The following is a 19225-nucleotide window of genomic DNA, read 5'->3' on the forward strand; positions in this document are numbered from 1 at the left end:
GGGCTCGTCGTTCCTTGTGGGCGTGGGTGGGGCTTGCTGTTTGCGGGAGGGCCGGGGGCGGGGCTTGCCGGGGGCGGGGCCTGCCGTTTGCGGGCGGGGGCGGGGCTGGGCTTGTTGTTGCTTGTGGGCGGGGCGGGGCGGGGCCTGCCGTTGCTTGTGTGCGGGGCCTGCCGTTGCCGCCGGACGGACGGACGGACGGGCGGGGCGGGGCGGGGCGGAGCGGGGCGGGGCGGGGCGTCCGGCGGGCGCGTTGGCAGCTGGCCGCGTAGCGGACATGGCGGCCTCCGGGCTCCCGCGGCGGCTGTTCCTCCAGGGCGTGGCCGCCGTCTACGCGTTGGCCTTCGCGTCCCTGTACACGCAGATCCCGGGTGAGGGCCCCGCGGGGACGCCCCCAGTCCGCGCCCTGAGTCCGCTCACGGCCCCGCCGACGCTCCGCCGGCCCGGGGGGAAGGGCGCGTGCGGTGACCCGCTTCCCGGAGGTCGCGGCCCCTGAGCGCGGTGGGCGCGCACCTGGTGGGCAGGTGGGAGAGCAGACGCGGAAGGCCCGGGTGAGCTCCGCCGGCGGGGGCGCTGGCCCGGGTCGCCGGCTGCGGCGGGTCCGCGGGGGGGGGGGGGGGGGGCTGCAGGCCCCGGCCGGCGCGATGGGGGGGGAGCCTGACGCGCCCTCCCGCAGGCCTGTACGGCGCCGAGGGCATCCTGCCTGCGCGGAGGACGCTGCGGCCGCAGGGCAAGGGGCGCTGGCGGCAGCTCTGGGAGACTCCGACGCTGCTGTGGGAGGCCCCGCAGCTGGGGCTGGACACCGCGCAGGGCCTGGAGCTGCTGAGCCTGCTGGGCGCCCTGCTGGCCCTGGGCGCGCTGCTGCTGCGCCCGCTGTGCAACCTCTTCGTCTACCTGCTGCTCTGGGCTGCCTACCTGTCGGCCTGCCAGGTAAGTGGGGCTGCCTGCTGCCCCCCGCGCCACCCGCACCCCTGTCAGGACCTCAGTCCCCCGTCCACCCTGGGCCCCGCCTGCCTCTGCAGACACCCCCTGCTCCCTGACAGCCTTTCTCCTTGCAGGTGGGCCAGGTGTTTCTTTACTTCCAGTGGTGAGTGACCTCGGTGTGGGGCTGCAGCAGGTGGGGCCGGGGAGGCGGGGATGGTTGCCTCTCCAGGGAGGACCCTCCGAGGGGAGCATCCTTGATGGGGAGGAACCCTTTGTGCTCTTTCTTCTCCCCATAGGGATTCCCTACTGTTGGAGACTGGCTTCCTGGCCATGCTGGTGGCCCCCCTGAGGCAGCCCCCCCGCCATAAGCAGACCCCCCAGAGTGGGCTGGCAGGGGCATCGCCCCATGAAGCCCTCCCCTTCTGGCTTGTGCGCTGGCTGCTGTTCCGCCTCATGTTTGCCTCCGGCGTGGTCAAGCTGACCAGCCGTTGCCCCGCGTGGTGGGGGCTTACTGGTGAGCGTCCCGTCCTGGACGTGGGACAGGGCTGGGGGTTGTCTCGCCCTGACCACCCCTTGTCACTTGCAGCCCTCACCTACCACTATGAGACCCAGTGCCTGCCCACACCTGCCTCCTGGTTCGCCCACCACCTGCCTGTCTGGCTGCACAAACTCAGCGTGGTGGCCACGTTCCTCATCGAGATTGCAGTCCCCCCACTGTTCTTTGCCCCCGTGCGCCGCCTGCGTCTGGTAGCTTTCTACTCCCAGGTCAGTGGGGACCTCAGCCGTCTGACGGGACATGGCCTTTGTGAGCGCTGCCCAGGGGGTCCTGCCGGGATTGGGTGGTTGGTGGGAGCACTCAAGGCCTCATGAGCGGGGAACAGGCTACCTCAGGGTGTGAAGGCAAGCCTGTGGGACAGGGTTCAGCCTCACTGGGAGAAGTCAGATTAGCAGAGGCTGCTGAGCCTGGGCTTTCTCCAGGTGACGGGGAGCCACAGAAGGTATGAGCAGGGGATAAGGGACGGCTGGAGTGGGAGCATGACGGCCAGGAGGGTGACAAGGAAGGGGATGTGATGCCTGCAAGAGAGGCCCAGGCACGGGATGCAGAGGGGCTTGGAAGGGCCCGGAAGGGGGCGGGCCTCGGGAGTTAGCATGGGTCCTCCCCCAGGTTTTGTTGCAAGTCCTGATCATCGTCACTGGCAACTATAACTTCTTCAATTTGCTCACCCTGGTGCTCACCACCGCCCTCCTGGACGATGGGAACCTCACTGCTGAGGCTGACAGCGGCCGCTGCAGAAAGACCCCCACTTGTGAGTGCCAGCTTGTCCCGGACAGCCAGGCATCTTCAGCCCGACTCCCCACCAGCAAGTTTCCTGCCCTCCAACACTCATCTAGTGACCCCAGCCCACCTGTGACTGTCTTGCTCAGCAGCCTGGCCCAGATCACTGCTGGCCCTGCTGGCCCTGCTCCTGGAATGTACCGTTTACGGGCTGCTGGCCTATGGCACCGTGCGTTACTTCGGCCTGGAGATTGACTGGGAGCAGCTTGCTGTTCACTCCACGACCAGTGAGTACCAGCTGGGGGGACAGGGACAGAGGCTGGATTGCTCTCCTCACACTCCTTTCTTTCTGCAGCCTTTACCTTCCATCAGTTTTCCCAGTGGCTGAAGATGGTGACCCTGCCCACCATGTGGCTGGGGGTGGTCTCCCTCGGCTGGGAACTGCTGACTGCCTTTTGGAGGTATGTGGTCCGAGGGGGTGGGGTAGAGCTATACAGGGCAGGCCTGACGGCACTTGGGTCCCCCGCCCCCCAGGTGGACCCAGGTGCGAGGGTGGCTGAGGAAGCTCTGCACTGCAGTCCAGCTGTTCATCTTTGGCACTGCCACGGTGGCCTTGTTTGTGATCAGCCTGGTGGGTAGCACTCGGGGCGGGGGGTGGGGGCTGGAGGGACAGCACTGAGCTGCTGCCCCGTCTCCAGGTGCCATACTCCTACATAGAGCCCTCAACCCACGGGCGTCTCTGGACCGGTGCCCACCGCCTGTTCGGCACCGTGGAACACCTGCAGCTGGCTAACTCCTACGGCCTCTTCCGCCGGATGACTGGTCTGGGTGGGCGGCCCGAGGTGGTGCTGGAAGGCAGCTACGACGGGCAGCACTGGATGGTAGACCCTGCCTCGGGCCCCCAGGGCAGGGAGGCACCCACGGAGGGAGGAAGGTGGGGAGGGTCCGTCGGGTCCAGCAGGTCTTGCTCACCTGTCGTGCTGGGCAGGAGATCGAGTTCATGTACAAGCCGGGGAACCTGAGCCGGCCGCCCCCCATCGTGGCACCCCACCAGCCCCGCCTCGACTGGCAGATGTGGTTCGCCGCTCTGGGCCCGCACTCACACAGCCCCTGGTTCACGAGCCTGGTCCTGCGCCTGCTGCAGGGCAGGGAACCTGGTGAGGCCTGGCAGAGGGGGAGGCGGAGGGTCTTGGCAGGGTAGGCCCCAGGGGGAGCAGGGAGCGTGAGAAGGGGTGGCAGGGGCCAGGGGAGACTGGGCTGTGCTGAGCCCTACTGCTCTGCAGTGATCCGCCTCATCCAGAACGACGTGGAGAAGTACCCGTTCCACAAGCAGCCGCCCACCTACGTGCGAGCTCAACGCTACAAGTACTGGTTCTCACATCCTGGGGAGCAGAGGTAAGGCTGGACACAGGGGTGGGGGGTGCTGGGGCCCGGACTCAAGCGCCCCCCCTGACATACCGCCCTGTTGCAGCCAGTGGTGGCGACGCCAGTGGGTCGAGGAGTTCTTCCCCCCGGTGTCCTTAGGGGACCCCCTGCTGGACACGCTGCTCAGACAGTTTGGTCTCCAGGTAGGAAGGCGTTAGTTGGGGGAGGTGGTGGGTGGTCCACCCCCCCCCCCCCCCGGGGTTGGTCTCCATGGGCCTCCAGTCAAATCTGCATCCACAGGACAAGAGCCTGCCCCGAGCCCGCAGCTCTGGCAATGCCCTGGCCCAGGCCCTCCGCTGGATACGGAAACAGCTGTCGCCCCTGGAGGCTTCCACCCTGCTCTGGGGGCTCCTCACCGCAGTGGGGGCCATCAGGGGCATGCAGGCCCTGCTGGGGCCCCGTCCCCCCCACGCCTCCCCTGTGGCCAAGGAGGAGAAGCACAGGCTGGCCCCTAAGAAGGACTGCGGGCCTGCCGGCAAAGCGGCCGCCCCCACCCCTGACAACTGCAGCGGCAGCGTTCAGGCTCTTAGGAGGAAAAAGTAGCCGCGTTCCGTCAGCCACGTGTCCAGAGGGTCGGGTCCCCAGCGCGCCGCTGGCCTTCCGCAGCAGGACACATGCAGCCAGCGTGCCTTAGCCGACAGGTGCCGGGACGGGTGCAGGTCGGGATGCGGTCCCCAAGGGCAGGCTTTGGCCGCCCTGCTGTGTGGACGCCCCACCACCCCAACACCTGCGCGACCGGGGCCTTCCCCAGCCCATCCTCAGCCTCCACCACGAGGTGGGCAGGTGACTCAGCTGGGGGTCTTTCCCAGGACACTAACCAGGGCTGTGGGAGGCCCTTTCCTTCTGGAGGGAGCCAGGTCTGATGCCCCCAGCCCCCACCCCTGCACAGGCCGGGCTTCGGCTGACCTGCTGAGGACGCAAGGGAGGAGGAGGGAAGACACCGTGAGCCCTGGGCATTGCGGCCCAGGATCAATAAAGGCAGCTCTGTGCTTGAGCGCGCGTCTGCTGTCTCCTTCCACCTCACAGCCCTGAGGACACGGGCCGTCCCTGCCCCTGGCAGGGAACACGGCGCAGATGCTGTCCCGCTGACTGCTCCCTGGCTTCTGGGGGGCCTTGGTTCTCCCCGGCTTGATGTCCTGCATTAAACAGACACGAGGGCGAGTTCCCGCACGGCCTGGCCGGCCCGCCAGCACTCACGGGACGTCCACAAGGTGGCCGTGTGGGACTGTGGGACCCAGAGTGCCCGAGGCCTGGGAGCACTGGGACCCAGCCCCTTCCTTCTTTCCTATCCCTGCCTCCGCATCCCAGGAAGTGGCTGAAGGGTCAGAGCCCCAGAGCTCCCTGGGCAGGGCCGGCACCACAGGTGCCACATCGGGGGCATTGAGCGGTGGAGTGCTGGGGGGCGTGGGAGAGGAAGGACAGCCCTGTGGAGGGGAGGGAGGACCCACGACCCCCAGGAAGCAGCCTTGGGTCTGTCCAGGGGTCTGCGGCCAAGAGGGCACTGCCCTTGGAGGACCCGTGGCACAGCCTCCCCGGCCCACCTTGTGCTCCGATCCCGAGGGCCGCTGGTCTTTCCCCCTCGTGGCACTGAAAACCCTCCCCTCTGACCGGTTCAAACAGAACTTGTTGCGCAGCCCGTGCCCACGGCCACCGGTGGCCGACATTCTGAGCTGCTGGTGCCTTCAAATGTGCTCTTATGTTCAATGATCTGTACATTGATTTCCACTTGAATTCCAAATCCCACCAAGCGCTTAAAGCAGTTGTGTATTTAAAATTCAAAAACAAAAAACAAAAAATAAAATAAAATAAAATAAAAAAATAAAAAATAAAAAAAATAAATAAAATAAAATTCAAAAACATGTTGTTTGCATTCAGGATTTTTGGGGGGGATATGTGTGTCATGAAACACGTTATCTCCTGAAAATGAAAGTAATACGTTCACTGGGGGAGAATATTGTTTTAAAAACACAGAAAGCAAAAAAAAAAACAAAACACAGAAAGCAAAATAAAGCAAAGCGAGTTCTGTTTCTCCCGCTTTACACACACACTCATGGCAAGGAGGCATGCACACCAACGTTGGTTTTGTTTTATGGAACTGAATTCATACTATATTTGAAGTTTTGATTCTTACTATTTTTATGCTTGTACAGCCCATGCTCATCAAGTGACTAAATGACTACTTCATGATTTCTTCTAGGTTATTTATTATTCTATTTCATGCATAAGCGTGACAGTCTCCCCTGTTATTAGACTTTGGCAATAAAAAAAAAAAGCCACCTTATACAGAACAGTGGAAATGCCCAGGGTGAGGTGGTCTACAGTTTTGTATTTTTGTTTTTTTTTTTAAGATTTTATTTATTCGTGAGAGGCACAGAGGCAGAGGACAGGCGGGGGGTAGAAGCAGGCTCCCTGTGGGAAGCCCGATGCGGGACTCGATCCCGGGACCCCCGGGGTCACAGCCAACCACGGAGCCACCTCATCTAGCCCCCTCCCCTGCTGCGTCCTGACCCTCCTGAGTCCAGCTTGTTCTTCCGGCGAGTTTCCTATAGTAAGTTTTGCAAACTAGTGGAAAATCCTGCTTTTAAGCAGTGCCTTTTAAGCATCAGGCACGGCCTCGGCAGTTGGTACTGCACGGACCGCAGTGAAGGACCCAAGCGGGCATCTGCAGCTAACTTGCAATGGCCCCGATGGCCCCGTGTCCCATGCCCCTCCCCCCCACCGCTGCCAGCCGAGGCCCACACCTGCAGCCTTCCCGCCAGGCCGCCCGGAAGCCCGTCTTTTCTTCTAGATCCTGAAGGTTTCCTTGTTTACATTTGCCTTTTTAATCCATCGGAAATGGACTGCATCATATTGTGAAACACAGAAACCGTTTTTTTCCCCCAAGCAGCCAGAATTGTCAGCACTGCTTGTTGAATAATTAACCTGTTTCTCATTGATTTTTGATGCTTCTTGTATTGTGTAGGGAGATACTACGGATAGAATTTTAAGCTGCTCCTTTTAATCTTCAGGCTTTTAAATTGTTTGCGAATTTCTTGGGTTTTTGTCTTGTTTCCTATAACCTTTTTTTTTTTTTTTTTAAGATTTTATTTATTTGCTTGAGAGAGAGCATGCGTGCCAGCGACACGCATGGGGAGCCCAACGTGGGGCTGGATCCCAGGACCCTGAGATCAGGAGTCAGAGGCTTAACTAACTTAGCCACCCAGGCGCCCCAGGGGTCCGACTCTGGATTTTGGCTCAGGTCATGGGATCCAGCCCGGCATCGGGCTCCATGCCCAGCACCGTCTGCCTGAGAGTCTCCCCCCACCCTCATGCTCTTTCTCACGTAAATCAGTAAAATCTTAAAAATGCATGATTCAGAGGCTGTCAGTGGATTCACAGAGCTGTGCATTCACCACTTTGGTCAATTTTTAAGCGTTTTCATCCCCTTAGCTGGCGTGTGCCAACCGCTCCCCCCACAAGGCCTGTGCAGCCACTGATGTACTTTCTAGGTCTAGGGAATCGCCGGTTCTGGACACTTTGAGTAGAATCACACAGGTTGTGCCCTTTTTTGTCTGGCTTCGGCATCTCTCACTTAGCACCGTGCTTTCAAGATGCAGTCACGAGGCGGCATGGCCAGAGCTCGTTCCCACGGCCAGATACCATGCCATCGTGCATTTGTACGTTTTGATTATTCGCTTATCCATCGATGCACATTTGGGCGGTTCCCACCTTTTTTTTTTTTGGCTATCGTGAATGACCTAAATGAACACCGACGTACAAGCATCTGTTTGAGTCCCTGCTTTCAGTTATCTTGGGTCCACACGCAGGAGTGGACTGGCAGGACCTGGTAGGTCCCATTAACTTCCTGAGGAACCAGTAACTGTTAGAGCAGCTGCACCTTTACGTTCCCTCCTCACAGGGATGCACCAGGGTTCAGATTTATCCACTTCCTCACTAGCACTGGTGGTTTTCCCTTTTTTTTTTTTTTTTAAGATTTTTTAATTTTTATTTATTTATGATAGAGAGAGGCAGAGGGAGAAGCAGGCTCCATGCAGGGAGCCCAATGGGGGGCTCGATCCCGGGACTCCAGGATCATGCCCTGGGCCAAAGGCAGACGTGAAACCGCTGAGCCATTCAGGGATCCCCTCCCTTTCTTTCTTTTGTAATAATCATCCTAATGGGTATGAAATGGTGTCTCGTGGTGGTTTTGATTGTGCCTTTGCTTAATGAATATTGGGCATCTTCGTGTGCTTTTTGGCCATTTGTGTATCTTTGAAGACCTGTCTATTCAGGTCTTTTGCCTATTTTTTAATTTTTTATTATTTTTTTGCCTTTTTTTTTAATTGTTTGGTTTTTGTTAATGAGCTGTAGCTCTTTATATATTCTGGATACGAATCTCTCATCAATATAGGATTTGTGAATGTTTTACCATCTGCAGATTGCCTGTTCACTCCCTTCATGGTGTTCTTCAGTGTGCAAAAGGTTTTCATTTTTATGAAGTCCTATTTACCTATTTTTTTTAATTTTTATTTATTTATTTATGATAGTCACAGAGAGAGAGGCAGAGACACAGTCACAGGGAGAAGAAGCAGGCCCCATTCACCGCGAGCCTGACGTGGGATTCGATCCAGGGATCCCTATTTTTTCTTTTCTTGCTTGCATTTTTAGTGTCATAGCGAAAAAATCATTGCTAAATCCAAAGCCATGAAGATTTCCCCCAAGAGTTTCATAGCTTAGGACTTTGGTCCTTTTCAAGTTAATTTTTGCATATGGTGTAAGGTAGGCATCCGGCAACATTCTTCGGCACGTGGATGCCCATTTTCTCAGCACCATTTATTGAAAAGACAGTGCTTTCCCCATTGAATGGTCTCGGCAACCTTGTCAAAAATCAACTGGCCGGGGACTCCCAGGTGGTTCAGTGGTTGAGTGTCTGCCTTCAACTCAGGGTGTGATCCCAGGGTCCCGGGATGCATCGGGCTCCCCACATGGAGCCTGCTTCTCCCTTGCCTGTATCTCTGCCTCTCAGGAATAAATAAAATCTAAAAAAAAAAAAAAAAAAAAATTACCACCTGGAAAATTAAGCTGAGAGATTTCCCTAAATATTTACTCATTAATTCTATTTAACTATAAAAATAAACTCACTACCTGTTTCAGCGAGAAGAGTGACATAGGTCGGTTTGGTTTGGTTTCTCCTCCAGGGGAACTGCCCCCCACTGTGGGGCTGGAACTCCCCACCCGAGACCAAGAGTGGCGCACACTACCTACCAAGGGACCCACCCGCCGCCCTGTCATTGTTCCCAGGGCCATCCTTCCAGATGCGCCCCTGCCCTGACTTCCTGGGGTCCCCCACCCCCAGAGCAGCAAAGGCTGTTCATTAGCCCTGGGGTCCCGCGGGCTGGACGCTCCAGGCTGTCCAACTGTCCGCCTCCAGCGGCCCCAGAATGAGCAAGCCCCTGCAGGGTGCTGCCTGCGGCCCACAGCTCAGGGGGAGCTGACGGCTCAGAAGCGCCTGGCTGGAAGGGTGCTGGCAGGCTGAGCCCAGGCCTCGGGCCTCGACCAAGGTGGATAAGGGCGGGGGCGGAGCGGCGTCTGCAGAGCGGCAGCCCGCTCCCATCCGCAGGCTCCTCAGCTGCCCCAAAGCCCTGGAGCCCAGTGAGGCCTGACTGTACCCTGGCGGGGACAGACTATGAGGCCATTGGCTTCGGGGCCGTGTGAGGTGGCCTGGAGACTGGAGAGGGCCTGGGGACCCTGGGACAGGAGCCAACATGGCCCCTCTTGCTGCGCCCGTGGGGAGGCTCCCCAGGCTGGGCCCAGGATGCTGACTTGGGGCCCAGAGAAGCAGCGCACTGAGCCCCCTTTCTCATGCCAGCCCCCTCCGAGCGGGCAGAGGGGCCTCAGCTTACCCTCCACAGCCCTTCCCCCAGATCCGTACTTCTGGCCTCCACAGTGGTCCCCAGCACCCTGTGAAGCAGCTCTAGGGAGGGACCACCCCCCAGCCCCGTGTACCTGCCCAGCCTCAGCCCACCGGCTGGGAGGGAGTGTGGAGGGGCTGCCCAGGGAGGAAGCAATTTTCCAGAAGGAAGGACAAGTGACCTGGAAGACGGAGCAGGGCAGGGGGGCGGCGGGGGCATGGGCAGGTGAGCACTGAACACTGAGTCTGTGAATATGAAAGGGCCAGGGACCCCTTGGATGGTGCCTGGACCCCCTAGGGGCCTCTGTGTAAGATGCTCCTTGTTTAAGTGCTCTCTACACCCGGTGGGAGGGGGGGCTCACACTCACGCCCCGAGACTACGAGCCACAGGAGCCACACGCTCTACGGTGGAGCCAGCCCAGCGCCCCCAAACTTTTAAGGTTCTAGCAGCAAATGCAAAGATTTGCTTGCCTCGGGGCCACCCCTGTGGACGCTCCCTCGCTTCTTGAACCTGCCGCCCACCAACCCAGAGCCGCCCAACTCCTCCGGGTGTCCCTGCTCTCTGAGCGGGGAAGGGAAGCTCCCAGGGCGCTTGAGAACAGCCCCCCCCAAAAACACATCCTCATCAAATCCCTGGAACTTATGAATGTAATGCCTTAGAAAAGGCATCCTGCAGATGTGACCAAGGTCAGGATCCTGGGATGAGGGATCTCCCTGGGGCATGCAGAGGGGTCCTGAGGGAGCAGGCCATGCGCGGGGCACCAGCGCGGGCGGATCGTCCCTGGAGCCTGTGTGGGATGGCAGCCCTGCCGAGCACTTGCCACCATCTCAGCCTCTGGCTTCCACGACTCAGGAGAATCAGGTTTTGTTTCAAACCGCCAAATTTGCGGTAATTTGTCACAGAAACACAGGGACCTAACACAGCCTGTCCTGTCGCAGCAGCAGGCAGAGCGGACCCTCCTGAAGCTCTACCCCAACCCTGGCCGCGGGGGTGACTCCTGGGCCGCAGCCCCAATAGGCCAAAATCCGCACACTCTCGCACTGAATCGGAGCACTGCTCGCCTCCGGGGCACCGAGCTGAGGCCCGCAGACACAGACCACGGGGCACTGCTCTCTGTCGGGGAGCCCGTCGGGGAGCCGGGGGACCGCGCCCTGACCAGGCGGACCACCTCTCGGGCTCTAATCCGAGCGCCGTGGCTTCCGGAACACAGGCACCTGTGGCCCCCAGGCCCTCCTGCGCCCGCCCGCCGGGGCCCAATCTCAGGGCGCCTCTCGGGGATACCAGTGAACGGGGCCACCCAGAACCCCGGAATCCGTGGGGACACCGCCAGCAAAACACCAACAAAGGGAAAGTCCCTGAGACTAGGATCCACTTTCTTCCGAGAAATGAGCTGCTAGGAGGGAGGGAGGGAGCCAGCACCAGCCCTGGGGCGGGGCGAAACCTGAAACCACTCGCGGAGGAGGCTTGGCCACCCCGGGGCCGGGAGGGTGGGGGAATCCTCTTGCCTGCCTTCACTGCCCTTGACCGCTCCTCGCACCACAAGGTTCTCCATAACCTGTTTTTTTAGCTACCAAACGTTTTGCTACATCTTGTTTTCTTAAGGACACTGGGCCCAGAGCACTTGCCGACGTTGCCAGGGTGAGGATGGGCAGGCAACCCCAGGAAGTGACACGGGAGCTGGAAGGGCGAGCAGCAGGGTGGGGGCGGCGGGGGCGGCGGGATCCCCGCAGCGTGGAGCCACACTAACGAGATGCTGCAAGGTCTTTATTGGCAGTGAGCAGAGCGGTCAGGCGGGGGGCGCTGGCCGTGGGTGTGCAGGTGGAGCGGGGCACTGGGCAGGCCTGGGCGGGGGTGGGGGCGGGGCAGGCTGGTCACCAGCTCAGGACCCCGGGGCAGTACTTGTCGATGAGGCCCTGGTAATAGGACCGCAGCGTGGCCACGTCTGGCAGCTCGGGACACTTGGTGTACAGGTCAAATTTGCTGCGGCAGAAGGGGGACGGTGTGGTGAGGAGGCCCCCGGCGGCCCCCAGGCCCCCAGGCCCTCCTCCCACCCCCGCCCCCCAGGGCTGGCCCTACCTAAACTCCTGCACCCAGGGGAGCATGGCCAGGTCGCGCTCACTGCACAGCTGCCTGTAGTCGCCGCCAGTGTGCCAAGGGTAGAAGGAGTGGAAGCGGATCATGTAGAAGGCCTGAGGGCAGGAGCACGGCACTCGGGGCATGCTCTCAGGTGGGGGCAGGCCAGCTGACCCCCCCCCTCCCACCTACCTCCGGGGGAAGAGCGAATTTGTTGAACTTCATCACCTGGTACATGTACTCTGTGGGAGACAGGGGGTCACCATCGGGCGCCCAGAGCCAGGCCCCAAGGTCCCGTCTGCCCCCCCCCCCCCCGCACCTGCCCACCAGCAGCCTCACCATCATGGCCCCAGGACATGAGGACGTTCTCCAGCCCGCAGTGAGGCTGGTACATGCCGAGCTCCGTGCTGCAGGGAGAGAGAAGGGAGTGAGGGGCTCAGGAGCCCGTGTGACAGGGGGACCAGTGGCTGGGGGTGGGGGGCACCTGTATCGAGAATCCTGGAGGTCCGGGTTGTCCTGGAAGGTAGATTCACGGAAAACCACAGAGGCCTGCGGCCGGCAGCCGACGGGGAAGGTGTCTCCAACGACGGCCCACTGGGGACATGCAGCCGTAGAGGGGGTGACTGGCCTATCCCCCCTCCCCGGCCTGGCGGGTTCCAGAGCCCGCGGCCCAGACTGCCCCAGCATCACCCGGCCGCCCCACTGCCCTTACCTGCGGCTCCCCTGCCAGAACCAGGACCTTCCCCAGGTCATGCAGCAGCCCCACGAGGTGGAACCAGTCTGGGAGGGACAGGGACAGAGCCGGCTAGAGCGGGTGGGAGACGAGGGCCGGGGAGGGGTGGCCTGGGGCTCAAGGGTGAGGCCAGGAAAGGGCACAGACCCCTCTTCCCACCCACCCAATGCAGCCCACCCCACCCCGGGGGCGGGGGAGGAGGGAGACACACCCTTGTCAGGGTGGGCTTTCCGGATGCCCTCCGCTGTCTGGAAGGCATGGTAGGAATTGGGGAAGTCCACGTCCGGGTCCGACTCATCCACCAGCTCGTCCAGCATGTCCACAGCCTCCAGGACAGTCATCTTCTTGTAGGAGAAGCCCCCAAACTGGATGTGCTAGGGCCGGAAGGGGGGGGCAGCATGGCCATGGGCTCGGCTGGGTCAGACCCGGGCCCCGTCCAGCCGTCCCGCTGGGGGCCGCGGGGACGGACAGCCCAGGAAGCTGCCAAGTACCTTCTTCCTGACGAAGTCCACCGTCTGATAGGTGTGCATGAGCTTGTAGGTGGCGAAGACCCGGTCCAGGAGCGGGCCAGCCTGCAAGTCAGAGGGGCCGCCAGGAAGCTCGCGGGGCCCCGACCAGCATAGCCCGGGCCGCATAGCCGGGGCCGCATAGCCGGGGCCGCTGCTCCAACCTCCCTGGCTGGGCCCCCAGCTGTGCAAAGGGGCAGGTGCTGCCCACCCCCAGGGAAGAAGGGGGGGCGGGCCTGGCCCGGGGAGCATCCTTACCTCGTAGTTTCGGAAGCTGCCCTTGTCTTTGGCTTTCTCTGGGTCCATGTCTGGCCGGTAGACCAGGGAAGGGTCTGGGCCCTGATTGGGTGGAGGATTAAACCCATTTCGCGGGGATGCCGGCCCCACGGGGAAGTGAGGACATCCCCCTGTGGACACCGCAGCCTGACCGGGGGTCAGCAGCGAGGCTGGGGCACGGCGGGGCACGGACCCTCCAGAGCGCACGCACCACCGCACCACCGGAGACAAGCTGGCTCGGGGGGTCAGCCAGATGCCCAATCGGGGTGACACCGGGGTGTGCAGGATGCTGAGTGGGAGTGCCTGGCACCAGCCCCCGGGTCTGCAGGGGGCCCAGGGGTGGGGCTGCTGACCCTTGCCCCTGCTAAGCTGCTAAGCCTAAACCAGCAGAGGAAGACGGAGGGAGGGAGCCCTTTGACCGGGGCCAGCAGACTGGCGGGAACCAGCGGGGACAGGGTGGGGGCGGCCGCTCCTTCCCACGAGGGACGCTGGCTGCGTCTCCTCTGGGCCTGGCGTACTCACCACAGCCACCTTCATCTCGAGGGAGCAGCTGGCAGTGGGGAGAAGCTTGCAGGCTGTGCCCCTATATATGCCCACAGGTTACATAAGGGACCAGCCGCCACCTTGCCCTTTGGCCTTGGCCCTTGGTAATGAGTGACCATCCACCATCCTCCTGGCCTCGGGAGTTAATGTGTCAGCACAGGAGCAGCTCCCAGGGCCCCGGCCCCGGCCCCGGCCCCGACCCCCCTCCCTGACTTCAGCTCCCTGAGACACCTACCTGATTGGGACTTGGAGGCTGCAGCGTGTGTCCCCCAGCCTCCAGCTCTCCCCCTCTCCTTCCTGCCCCTCCCTGTTCGCCCCTCCCCTCTCCTCCCCTCCCCACCCCTCCCCACCCCTCCCCACCCACAGCAGGCCCCTCCCAACAGGTGTGCAGACCCCAGGCCCCACCCATCAGCCTCAGGCTTCCCGGATTCCACAAAGGGCAGGGGCTTTTAGGAAAAGTTATTCTGAGCCTCGCTAAATGAAGGTGAAAGACTTTATTCACGACTATTGCAACAGGGGAGAGAGAATCCAGCCGGCCGCTGCCAGGAAGCAGAGTGGGGTCCGTGGACGGGAAGTCACTAGGGGCAGATACCGAGGAGGGGGGATCCTTGCTAACACTGGGTGAGGGCCTGTGGAGTAGCCTGGCTGCCATTGGGTCAAGAGGGCGCCCTGTGTCTGGATTTGGAGGTGAGGGCTCCGTCGGGGTAAGGGCAGAGCACAGAACAGGCCAGGGCGGGCACATGCAGCGGGGACCTGACATTCTCCGAGAGAAGGAGGCTGACTGGGAGCAGAACCAGCCCTTGTGGTATGTCAGGAAGATGGCGGGTGGGGCTGGGGGCAGTCAGAGTATGGTCAGGGCAGGGAGGTCAGGGCAGGGAGGCAGCAGGGGGACGCAGGGCAGTGGCTGACCCGGCATGTAGGCTGGAGCCCCTACTCAGCTTTACTGGGCGAGAAGGCTGGGGGGCTGCTCCTGGCTGTGCTGACAACAAGCTGGGGAGCACAGGAACCCCTTCAAAGTGCCACCTGTTGTCCTGATACATGGGGAGTCGTGGGGTGTCATTTGCTTTGCTCCCAAGGAGGTAGTTTCCCTGGGTCTCCTCCCACTGTGGCTGTGGCTGTGGGGAGGAGGCTGTTTGCTGGTGCCTCCCGCAGCTGGGCAAGCATTGGCTGAGGAAGGGTGGGGGCCCCGGGGAGGGGACTGAGCTGTCACCCCAAAGCAGGTGGTGGCTTAGAGTAGAAGGAGTCAATGACCAGCCGACTGTCTGGGGCGATGGGGAGAGGCAGACAGACGGCTGCTGGGGCCCTGGGGCCGCTCGGGGGCTGCCGCCACCAGTCCGGGTGGACACCACGTCAGTGCCCCAAGTGGCCGGGAGCTCAGGGGCCAGGCGGACAGCAGGTCCGATGCTGTGACCACGTGTCACGGTGCAGAGATGCTTGGAGTTCAACAGTCTGTCACCTGCAACCTTGTGGAGAGCCTCAGCGAGGACAGGGCATCCTGGGGGCTGGCCGCTCTGACCCCGGAGGAGGGGCACTCTACACGGAGAATGAGCACGCACGGGCCCAGGACTGGGTGCTGGGTGGGGGTGGGAGTGGGGCACCTGGCCACATGGTGCTCCTGACTCTCTGGGTTTGACCCTCCTAGACCGCTCCTCTTCCTGGCTCCCCCTCCCACCTCCTCACTGCCCTGCTGACACCCTGCGGTGACCACAGGCCCCTGGCCCCTCTGCCCACGGTCACACACACCAGTTCCAGCCTCTTAGCTGCTTTTCAGGGGCCTCCCTGCCACCCCCTGTGGATGTGGGGTCCTGGCACTGCCAGTGCCTGGCCATCCTCAGATCTCTGCTCGCCAGGCAGCCTTTCCCACGCCAACTGTGACTGCCCTCGCCTGAGCTCAGGAAGCAGCCTCACCTGTCCCCACGGGGCCTAAGGGAGGGCAGGAGCCTTACCTGGCCAGGCGGGTCCCCAGCTAGAAGAGCAGACACTGGGTGGGAGCCCAGATGGGCTTCTCCAGGAGACTCCCGTGCCGGGGACCCCATGGGTGGACGCTGCGCTGGCAGGAGAAACTCACCTGACCTCTGTGGCCGTGGCTTCTGCTCCTCGACTGGGGGTAGTGATAGTGCTGACCTCACGGGTGGTGGAGATGTTGGCGGAGGAGCACTGTTATCACTGTTTGCCATGAACGAGGCATCGCCTTTCTGGAGGCTGGGCTGTGCCTTGTGTGGCTGGGATGGAGGGCACAGTCCCCAGGGATGCCCCGCATGGGAAGGACCCACCCGGGGTGGACACACAGCAGAACTGGCCCGAGAGCTCGTTCTAACCTTTAAAGGACCATCTGCCTCCCTGACTCTCCATAAGCCTGCCACCTCCGTGGGTCCCCAGGCGGGGCAGGGTGGGCTCACGGAGACTGGGAGGCCTGAGGTGCCCCCACCCTCGCTTGGCATCCAGCCACTTGAGGTGGTGGTGGCTGTGACGTCATTGACCTGTTTGGGCTGGGAGATCTTGCTCCCTCCCCCTGTGCCCCGTGTGCCCCCTCCCAGGCTCCCCTGTGTTGCCTGGAGATCCAGGGAGGGGTCCCCATTTGGACCCTGACCTCAGCCTCCAGAGTTGGCGACTGGAGCAACAGTTCCCGGCGTGGCCTGCCCTCCCTCATGCCGGCCCCGGGGACGGGGACCACCGTGGGGTCCCCCTGCTTGCTGCCCTCACAGACTCAAGGGCACGGGGGTGGGAAGGCTGGGGCCCCGGGACAGGCCAAGTGGGGCTCAGTCTGATGGGGTCAGGTCCAGTGGGGAGGGCCGGGTGTGCCTGCTTGGCCGTGGCCTCCCCATGTCTTGGGGAGGCCTGGCTCCCAAAGCCCTTTTGGGAGCCGAGACTGCTTGCGGACCTGCTTGGGCTGCGGTGCTAGCCACGGAACCTGATGGGTGTGGGGTAGGGCAGGGGGCGCCTCGGGGGTCGCCAGCTCTTCAGGGGACTGCTGTTTGCAGGAGGTCCGGGGGGCCGGGTGGGGGCTCTGGGATCAAGGTGCAGCATCCCGGCTGGGACGGGCCGCTCCACCTCAGCCGTAGCTGTAGGGGCTGCTGGGGTCCATGGGGGCTGCGTTCCGTGGGCCGGCTGACCCCACCAGCTGCCATAGGCGGTGGCTGAGGTTCTGGATCTGGCAGGTGCCCAGCACACAGCCCACCCGCAGGAGCTGGGCTCGGGACCTGCGGGGGCCCCGGTGTCGGTGGACACCATCCCGGAGAGGCTGAGCCGTGGCAGGGGCTCGGCTGGTGCGCCGTGGAGGCTGGAGGGCCTGCTGTAGCTTCCAGGCCACCGGCCGAGGCGCAGGGGATCGAGGCTTCAGGCTGCTGGAAGGGGCACGGGCTGGGGGCTCCCTGCGGCGGGGGGGGGGGGCAGAGGAAGGAAACCTGGTGGCCCAAACTTTCAGGGACCCCCTCAAGCCCAGCCACTCTCCCTTCCACAGAGGCATGGGGTCACCGGCAGGGGAAGCCCAGTTTCCCCAGAGCCCTGGAGCGCTGCCAGGGGAAGCCCACGGTGCCTTCTGAGCCCTGGGCTTGGGTCCTGGCCCTCAGCCACCTCAGCAGCCCAGGTCCCATGTCCATTCACCTGAACCTCCCCGGGCAAAGGGTGCCACTGGCCCCCGTGGGTCACTATGCTTAGGACCCGCATGCTCCCCCTTCCCCTGGGTGGGAGAGGTGGGCAGTCCTGGGCATCCCTCCACCTCCCTCTCTTGGCTGACCTCTCCCTCCTTGAGGGGATGGCTCTACCAACAGGGGGCTGGGGGATGGGGGAAGTGTCCTTGGGGGGAGACAAAGGAGGAGGGGCCGCTTGCCCCCCCTCAGGATTTGAAGGCCTACATGGGCCCTTGATTTAGGAGGAAAGCCCTAGCAGCAGGTGGAGGGGGCCCAAGTGCTGGGGAATGTTGGGGGGACGCCTCCCCGTGGGCCATGGCACGGGCAGCTGTGAACCCCGCTCACCTGGGGGGGGCAGGCCGCTGGCTCCCGCCCAGGCTGCTGGACAGGGCGCCCGGGAGCAGCAGGTAGAGGAGGCTGATGCAACCGAGGGTGCCGGTCAGGAGCCAGGCCATGGCGGGCGGGGCTGCGGGGAGGGAGCCAGGCAGGTGTGGGGACCGCGGCCCTCACCTGCAGCCAGCCCTCTCCCGGCACACTGGGTAGCCCTGGTGGTCAGGGGCACAGGCCCAGGGCAGGCAAGCTCATACCTACGTCTGTCTGTCCGTCGGTCCGCCTGTCTGTCTGCGGGCCAGCAGGTCTCAGGGGAGAAGCGGCAGCAGGCTGGGCCAGGAGCCTCCTTGTTCCAGTAAGGCCTGTGCTAGGTCGGGGGTCCCGCTAGGTGACTGACCTCAGCACCTTCAGAGCTGAATAGTCCTTCCAGGAGGAGGCGGAGCCAGATGCCCCAGGCAGGCTGGAGCCCGCCCTCCTGCTCCCTACTCCGGCACAGCCCGGTAGCGCGTAGCGCGGAGGGAGCCGTCACAGGGCAGCCCGCTGGGAGCCCCCCCAACCCTCGGGCCCTAGCGACTCCCAGCCGCACGCCCCACCTCTGGCGCCTTCCGGGGGCGGGGGCCGGGGGAACGTTCCAGGCTGAGGGGGCAGGTGTTGGGGGTGCGTCGGCCAGTCTGGTCCCTCCCCCAGGTGTCTGCCCCATGAGCGGCCTGGGCGGGTCTGGCCCGAATGCCCGCCGCCACAGGCTAGCTGCTCAGCTCCTCACTACGGTGATTCAGAGGCCCTTCCCCCAGAGTCCCCGTCTCTGCCCTCTCTTCCCCGAGACAGGGATCATGAGGACTTTCTGAGAAATTTAAGTAAAAAGTGAGAGCCCTTAATTACCACCCACCACGAATCTTTCCAGGCGGGTACCCCCTCCTGACTTGCTCTTGTGCAACATATCTCACCTGGGGCAGGTGGAGGGGCGTGTGCATCGCACCTGGGGCAGGTGGAGGGGTGTGTGCATCGCACCTGGGGGAGGTGGAGGGGATGTGTGTGCATGGTACCTGGGGCAGGTGGAGTGGGTGTGTATCTCACCTACGGCAGGTGGAGGGGCATGTGTATCTCACCTGGGGCAGGTGGAGGGGGGTGTGCATCACACCTGCATACTGGAGTAAAAACATGTGAAGACAGAGACCTCCGCTCTCCCTGTGCATGGCCCCACCCCGACACACACGTGTTCTGTAACTTTTTTTTTTTTTTTTAATACTTATGATAGTCACAGAGAGAGAGGCAGAGACACAGGCAGAGGGAGAAGCAGGCTCCATGCAACGGGAGCCCGATGTGGGATTCGATCCCAGGTCTCCAGGATCGCGCCCTGGGCCAAAGGCAGGTGCGCCAAACCGCTGCGCCACCCAGGGATCCCTGTTCTGTAACTTCTAAATTGATCTTTTACTTATGAGCAATTAGGCGATTTCCGGTCTTTCCAAGAGCAAGAACCTTTCCGTGTGAGCTCAAAGAAGCAGGGACTTTCCTAGAAGTGGAAATCCCTGTTGGGGTGGACGGGTGCATATGGACAGAGCGCCAAGTGGCCCGCGGAGCCCTTGCCAGCCCACACCCAACGGTATGGGCTTGGTGTCAGTGGT

General features: G+C 62.3%; 3 protein-coding genes across 6 annotated transcripts; 1 reads left to right on the top strand and 2 right to left on the bottom strand.

The window, feature by feature from the left end:
• Window positions 1-177: 177 nt before the first annotated feature.
• Window positions 178-4616, top strand: LMF2 (lipase maturation factor 2). 4 transcript variants are annotated; one of them, XM_041756988.1, is made up of 14 exons: window positions 178-368; window positions 674-927; window positions 1056-1084; window positions 1218-1435; window positions 1508-1686; window positions 2087-2228; window positions 2347-2484; window positions 2553-2658; window positions 2732-2828; window positions 2896-3078; window positions 3186-3354; window positions 3481-3592; window positions 3669-3765; window positions 3863-4616. In XM_041756988.1, exons 1-14 carry the CDS (start codon window positions 275-277, stop codon window positions 4163-4165), a joined length of 2121 nt encoding a protein of 706 aa, XP_041612922.1. In that variant the 5' UTR covers window positions 178-274; the 3' UTR covers window positions 4166-4616. The 4 variants fall into 4 exon arrangements, with proteins under 4 accessions (XP_041612922.1, XP_041612924.1, XP_041612925.1 ...); XM_041756990.1 differs by having other exon boundaries at window positions 179-368; window positions 2350-2484; XM_041756991.1 differs by lacking the exon at window positions 1056-1084 and having other exon boundaries at window positions 229-548.
• Window positions 4617-11264: 6648 nt separating this feature from the next.
• MIOX (myo-inositol oxygenase) lies at window positions 11265-13702 on the bottom strand. The gene is made up of 10 exons (XM_041757202.1): window positions 13624-13702; window positions 13084-13164; window positions 12811-12891; window positions 12531-12693; window positions 12299-12366; window positions 12071-12180; window positions 11926-11993; window positions 11779-11828; window positions 11590-11702; window positions 11265-11493 (listed from the first exon to the last, which is right to left on the bottom strand). Exons 1-10 carry the CDS (start codon window positions 13636-13638, stop codon window positions 11385-11387), a joined length of 858 nt encoding a protein of 285 aa, XP_041613136.1. The 5' UTR covers window positions 13639-13702; the 3' UTR covers window positions 11265-11384.
• ADM2 (adrenomedullin 2) lies at window positions 13087-18250 on the bottom strand. Its single transcript, XM_041757203.1, has 4 exons — window positions 17861-18250; window positions 17619-17739; window positions 15591-17015; window positions 13087-13164 (listed from the first exon to the last, which is right to left on the bottom strand). Exons 2-3 carry the CDS (start codon window positions 17726-17728, stop codon window positions 16697-16699), a joined length of 429 nt encoding a protein of 142 aa, XP_041613137.1. The 5' UTR covers window positions 17729-17739; window positions 17861-18250; the 3' UTR covers window positions 13087-13164; window positions 15591-16696.
• Window positions 18251-19225: the final 975 nt, after the last annotated feature.

The sequence above is a fragment of the Vulpes lagopus genome, chromosome 5 (assembly GCF_018345385.1).
Source record: "Vulpes lagopus strain Blue_001 chromosome 5, ASM1834538v1, whole genome shotgun sequence".
NCBI lineage: Eukaryota > Metazoa > Chordata > Mammalia > Carnivora > Canidae > Vulpes > Vulpes lagopus.

What these genes read in the sequence shown, in the direction of transcription:
- LMF2 (XM_041756988.1), top strand. Translation starts at nt 275, where the DNA reads ATGGCGGCCTCCGGGCTCCCGCGGCGGCTGTTCCTCCAGGGCGTGGCC. An exon ending in TGGTAGCTTTCTACTCCCAG is followed by an intron (nt 1,687 to 2,086) that starts GTCAGTGGGGAC and finishes GTCCTCCCCCAG; the next exon opens with GTTTTGTTGCAAGTCCTGAT. An exon ending in CTGCTGACTGCCTTTTGGAG is followed by an intron (nt 2,659 to 2,731) that starts GTATGTGGTCCG and finishes CCCGCCCCCCAG; the next exon opens with GTGGACCCAGGTGCGAGGGT.
- MIOX (XM_041757202.1), bottom strand. An exon ending in GCAGCTTCCGAAACTACGAG is followed by an intron (nt 12,892 to 13,083) that starts GTAAGGATGCTC and finishes TCTGACTTGCAG; the next exon opens with GCTGGCCCGCTCCTGGACCG. An exon ending in GAAAGCCCACCCTGACAAGG is followed by an intron (nt 12,367 to 12,530) that starts GTGTGTCTCCCT and finishes TGTCCCTCCCAG; the next exon opens with ACTGGTTCCACCTCGTGGGG.
- ADM2 (XM_041757203.1), bottom strand. Translation starts at nt 17,728, where the DNA reads ATGGCCTGGCTCCTGACCGGCACCCTCGGTTGCATCAGCCTCCTCTAC. An exon ending in CAGCGGCCTGCCCCCCCCAG is followed by an intron (nt 17,016 to 17,618) that starts GTGAGCGGGGTT and finishes CCCCCGCCGCAG; the next exon opens with GGAGCCCCCAGCCCGTGCCC.